The 5,805-nt window shown below is 56.5% G+C and overlaps 1 protein-coding gene across 1 annotated transcript in view; it reads right to left on the reverse strand.

Moving 5' to 3' along the window:
- Window positions 1-2,841: 2,841 nt before the first annotated feature.
- TMEM63B (transmembrane protein 63B) overlaps window positions 2,842-5,805 on the reverse strand; it is a 21,303-nt gene continuing 18,339 nt past the window's right edge. The window contains exons 17-23 of the mRNA XM_010006102.1: window positions 5,390-5,455; window positions 5,086-5,248; window positions 4,820-4,925; window positions 4,524-4,691; window positions 4,280-4,395; window positions 3,981-4,061; window positions 2,842-3,006 (exon numbers count right to left, since the gene is read on the reverse strand). Coding sequence (XP_010004404.1) covers window positions 2,842-3,006; window positions 3,981-4,061; window positions 4,280-4,395; window positions 4,524-4,691; window positions 4,820-4,925; window positions 5,086-5,248; window positions 5,390-5,455 — 865 coding nt within the window. The remainder of the gene's footprint in view (window positions 3,007-3,980; window positions 4,062-4,279; window positions 4,396-4,523; window positions 4,692-4,819; window positions 4,926-5,085; window positions 5,249-5,389; window positions 5,456-5,805) is intronic.

Raw genomic sequence — 5,805 nt, forward strand, 5'->3', positions numbered from 1 at the left:
ATGCAGGTGGGTGGCTGAGGCAGAGGCCTGCCCCACACCTCACCTCTGCGTTGCACAATCCTCCAGCAATGGTCACTGTACACAAATCACTGATCGTGCTCAGCTGCAGGACACGGCAGCTAGGAGACATGTTCCTGGGTGGAGATGGCAGGAACAGCCATGTACATTGTTATTGGGACAGAGGCTACCAGCAAAGCTCCCCTCCCACACTCCCTCCCCTTCCCAAAGCATTCCAGCCTCAACACATGCAGCTCCCATTCCACCTGCTTTTAGCAGCAAAGCCTCTGATGCCTCTAGAAGCTGAAGGGAAGGAGGGAAAGCCTACTTGGGCTGGGAGAGCCCCTGAGTTCTGAGCCACAGCTGGGTTCCTGGCAGCCTGTGCTTGCACAAGGGGAAACAGGCAAACCCCCACTCCTCCTTTTGCACCACGCATGCTCCTGCATCCCTGCTGCAGCTGGGGTCCTCTCCTCCCAGGTCCCAACACCCAACCCACTCCACAAAGAAAAGACTGCAAGAACAATAGCTCCTTTTTTTTTTTCTTCCTGTTTTCTTTTGTACACAAATATATACAGGGTATTATACACATCTCTACACAGACAGTGCCACTCAGAACACACAACTCTCCACAGGCAGAGCCCAGACAGCCACAAAGGCAGCCCAGGCCACAGATGGGCCTACAGAGACTGGAGCATCCCAGCCTGCCTGCTGGACTGGGGGCAAGGGCAGCAGGTGGGTGCAAGAACAGGGAAGCAGGATCAACATCCTCTCCACTCCAGCCTGGAAGCAGATTGGGAGCTCTTAGCTCACATGCTCATTTAAGGTTTAGCCCATCCCTGGAGGGGATGGGTGCCACTGTGTCCCTCCATGTACTCCAGCTCTGGCGGAGCCCTGGGATCCAGGGTGGCCTGCCCTCCTGATGCATCAAAGACCCATATCTCTTCCCTTTCATTCCCCCTTTCCTTCAGACCTGGGATTGCTACAAAGAGCTGTACAGGATAGTCAGCTATGTCCTCTGCAGAGCAGCCCCCAGCCTGCTCCATGTCTCTGGCTCCCCTTCCCCTAATAGGGGTGAAGGAGAGAAGAGACCTAGGATGTGATCACCCTTCCAGGAGCAGAGCTGGGCAGGGCTGATGCTTCATTTCTTTAGGTCTATTAAAGTGCTTGGAGCTCCAGAGCCAGCACAGGTGATTGAAAAGGTCAAAGGATTGACTGTTCCCTTCCACCTGGCACCATCAGACCCTGGAGGGCACAGCCCCAGCAAGCCAGAGCAGCACCCACAGATGACAGGCAAAGGATGGGTAGTAGTGTCTGCAATGAGCACCAAACAGGATGGTGGCAAGGGGTTGAGGGAAATAAATATAGCTTAATAGTAGGGAGATTTATTATTTTCTTTTACATTTTACACAAGGGGAGGGGAGAAGCAATTGAGGACAACTGATCCTGATCAGAAACCTCCTCACAAAGAGCCTTCAAACAGAAGAGGCTCACAAAGAGCCTCCCAGCAGGGGCTCCAGGCCACCTCTCTCCATCCATCCTGCCCCCTCATTGCCTCTAGAATATAGCCATCACCAGGGAGGAGACAAGGACAGAGGTAGGAGAGGAACAGCCCCCCCTCTCTCAGGCTGGGTGATGCTGGTAGAGCCTACACCCAGTCAGGGGTGGTGAAGAAAGCCACTGCAGCCCCATGAGGCTTCTGTGCTCCTGGTGGGCGTCCTTGGAGAGGGCTTGAGGGGCTGCTCTCCCAGCGCTCCCTACCCTCTCCTACCACCTCAGCTGGGGAAAGTCCCTGCAGCAGCTCAGGCAAGGCAGCCCATGGGGCCCCATCGCAACCAGGCAGCGCCAACCCACAGGGTGCCGAGGGCCTGCAGCCCAGGACCCTTTCTTCCCTCTCCCTAGCACCCAGGACACCTCCCAGCACAGCCCCCATGCCTGACCCTGCTGTGCAGACAAAGGGAAGCAAAGGGGGTTGCTGTACCACAGAAGGGTCACTTTGATTTTTGTTTGAAAGGGGGGTAAAATGTGCAAAATATATGCCACTTAAAATGATGCTGCAATCCCCTGCCTGGGCCCCAGGAGAGAGGAGGGGATAGGCCCTGGGGGAGATGCTGCCTGTGCCTCCTCCAGCCCTTGAGAAATGCCCTCAGCATCCCTCACCCTGCAAGGGGCTACCCAGCTTACTCCAAGCCCACGCCCCTTCCCCAGGGTGATGCCAACCCTGACCACAAGACCAGTCACCTTCCCCATGGGGAGGGGGAAGTCTCTATCACCACCTCCTTCACCTGGCCTAGCTCCTGGCATGTCACACCAAGTGGATGTTGCAAGGGGTTGTGAAAGGGCAGAAAGTGCACCAGAAACCACCCCTCTCCCTAGATGGGGCTTCCAATACACTGACTAAAGCTTTTCATTTATCACCTTCCTGTAAATCTAATACATGATTAGTGTTTCTCATCAGGAGGACGGGGGACAGAGGGGCCTGCTGAGACCCTTGTGCCCCTCCTCCCCACAAAGGACCCGGCCTTCCTCCTGCCTGCAGGTCCAGAGCAGCACTGTGGGGGTCACAGTCTCCCTCCTCCCCAGACCCCAGGGTTTTGGGGTCCAGGGACACGTTAAAGAGGGTAGCAAGTAATGAGCATGCCTGCCGAGCTGCCAGGCTGGCACAGGGGTGGAGGGGCAGGAAAATGGAGAGCTTGCAGCAGGGCCCCTGCCCTCACTGAAAGCAGTGGACCCGGGGGTGGGCAGGCGAGGGCAGCAGCCAGCACCCTCAGGTCCCTCTCCCCAGGTCTCCATGCACACAGCCTGCTGCGCTCCTGGGCCTCCTCCCCCTCCCACCCTTCGAGGTCCCTACTGGTGGATCTCGTTCTCTATCAGGCTGTCCTCACACGACTGGAAATCCGTGTCGTTCATGCCATCTGCATTGATGAGCTCCTCGTCCTGCGACCCCTGCTCTTCTGACTCCGTCGCTTCGCCCTCGGGCGAGGAGTCCTGCAGCACTTGGGCGATGTATTTCTGCCGGGGTGAGGGGTGGGGAGAGAGCAGAAACACAGGTGAGCCCGGGGGGCAAGGCACCATGCCCGAGGTTGAGTGCTGGGATAGGCTGGGAGGGTGAAGAAGAGTCCAGACTCCATGGGGTGTACTGAGAGAGGAGGGAAAAGTAGGGCTGGCTTGGTCCTGCAACAGCGGATGTGCCAAACCCCAGCGTCCTGGGACAGGCTGCACTCAGGACTGGGACAGCATGGGGGGCTTCTCAGGTGACTGTAGCCCATATGGACTGGAAGAATGTCCTCCCTTTTTTGCCAGTGGATGTGTCCCTCTAAGGCTGTGCCTGTGCCTGCTTCTTACGGGGAATCTCCTTTTAGAGAGATGTCACTGCCCTTAAGTACATGGGGACTGGGAAGGAGCCTGGATTACACATGCTCTCCCGAGAAAGCGGGAGGTTCTGCTTTACCCCATGTCAGCAGGTACCCCCTGAACAGATCTGCACAGGCCCCAGCTAGAAAAGTCTCATGATGGAAGAGAGCAGCTGCAACGAGCCAGTGAGCCACAGAGAAAAACCGGCGCTGGTATCTCAGAGTTGGGCAGGGACAGTCCCCAAAGCACCTTGATGGCCTTCAAGACAATGCCTACAGTGAACGCTTTGCGTTGGCACTAAGGCTGGCCTGGTCGGTGACAGCCTTTGCTGATGGGTACATGTGCAAAGACGCAGAACAAGAAGGGAGACTGACCAAGCCGGATTCACCGTCCCAGCAGAGGGGCAGAACATAAAAGCACAGCATCTGGGAAGCAGCAGCGAAGGGTTGTGCGTGTCACGCAGCTCAGGTGAGGGGCACAGTGCTCAACACTTGCCTCCCACACTCACTGGGAGACTTTGGCTGCTGTCTCAGAGAGGTGAAGAATGAGGTACTGGGACAGGGAGTTATCTCCTCCTTCCCAAACCCAGGTAAGGGGCACGCCAGGACATGGAGGTAGGGAGAGGGACTCACAGCTGATTTGGGAGCTGGCAGACTGGTGGCAGGCCTCCCATTCTGCCTGCTTTCTACAGCATCCACCTCTGTGTGGTCAATCTGGAGAAAAAAGGAGAAACAGACTGCTGGGTCAACACATTTACAGTCCCACCACAGGAGCAGCACGCAGGCAGCAAGGCCAGCCTTGGGACTGTCCCCACTGCAAAGCCAGGGTTGAGAGGCTCTGCTGGTAAACAGTCTGGGGCTCTTCCAGAGCTCCCACTGTTTTGCTGCTGAGCCATGCTCCCAAGGAGAAGGGTCCCACATCCCCACCTCACCTTGTAGTTGTGAGCGCTGAGGTATTTGAAGTGCCCAAAGCAGACGTGACACAGGCAGATCACAATGGTGATCACAAGGACCACAAAGGTGAACATGGAAGTGGGGGCCAGGAACCCTGGGGCAAAGGAAAACCAAACTGGGACCCTGACAGTGCTCCATGGCTTGGAGCTGCCAAGACCACAGCCTGGCCAGGGAAGCGGCTCTGCAGGAGGCCAGGGGCTGGCAACCCAACCCAGCACCCACCTGTGCGCATGGTGGAAAAGAAGAGAAGCCAGAAGAGGCAGAGGATGGGGGCTGCCACCACCTGGTTCACAGCCCCTGAATGGATCTTCTTGTCCAGCTTGGCAGGCAGGTAAGCATAATACAAGTTGTATCGGTCCACCAAGTGCTTAAGCAGCATGTACATGAGCCCTGGGAAAAAGGTAGGGATGTCAGCAGAGCAAGGAATCAACCTCTTTCCCAGCGTCTCCGACCGACTAACTGGAAAGATTCCCCCCAGCTCACCCCTTGCCACAAGGAGGTGGAGGGGTATCACTTACCAAAAGGGACAATGATGGGGCAGGTGATGCTGTATGTCATGACCACAGTGAACACGCACATCATCCAGGCGTAAGCAGCCCCGAACTGGAACTCGTAGGCCTGGTGCTGCAGCAGGGAAGAGCACCCCGTCAGCACCACCCCCGGAGCGGAGCAGGGCTGTGCCACACACGCAGCACCAGGCCAGCCCCACCGGGGTCACACCACAGCACAACCCACCCCTGGGTGGAAGCCACAAGTGCCCCCCTCCTCCAGCCCTGCTACGCACTCGTTTGACGTTCCTCCGCTCGGCAGCCGAGCGCGCCAGGCAGAGGCGGATCATGTACATCAGCAAGCCGGGAATGCGCAGCAGGTCCATGGCATTCCCGATGAAGGCAGAGGCGATGACATAGTTGACAAAGAAGGCCCCGTTGTCTGGCAGGAACACACACCTGGGGAGGCACAGCAAGAGCAGGTTGCAGGTGGCGTTTCCCCTCTTGCAGGGCAGCAGCCGGGAGCCCCCAGTACCTTTGGACACCGAGAAGAACCTCCCCCCCCTTGCAAAGCAGGGTCTTCTGCCCAACTCCACTTACTCAAATCGCACGGCGGCTTCGGCGAGGAACTTTTTGTCAAACAACCAGCGGAAAAACACATCCAAGCTGCGGGGGATGGGGGCCGGAAGGAAAGAGGAACAGTCAGAAACATCAACAGGCAGACATGCACATCTAAGTACATGGAAGCTGCTCTAGGACCCAAAGCTCTGACCATGGACTGTTTTGTTTCCTCTTGGGGTGTGTCACCAGCAATTATGTAAATCAGACACTGGGAGAAACACTCCAGCACCCAAAAAAGGATGTAAAGCTTCTCATTCTCGCCTGATCTTCTCCCTTTGCCCTGATCCTAGTAGGAAAGTGTTTTCTTCTCCCCTCTGGGCACAACATCCATGCAAGGATGTTAGATATAAGGTAACCTCCAACAGAGATAGCAAAAAAAAAAAAAAAAAAAAAAA

The sequence above is a fragment of the Chaetura pelagica genome, unplaced genomic scaffold (genome assembly GCF_000747805.2).
Source record: "Chaetura pelagica isolate M959 unplaced genomic scaffold, ChaPel_1.0 scaffold271, whole genome shotgun sequence".
NCBI classification, from domain to species: Eukaryota; Metazoa; Chordata; class Aves; order Apodiformes; family Apodidae; genus Chaetura; species Chaetura pelagica.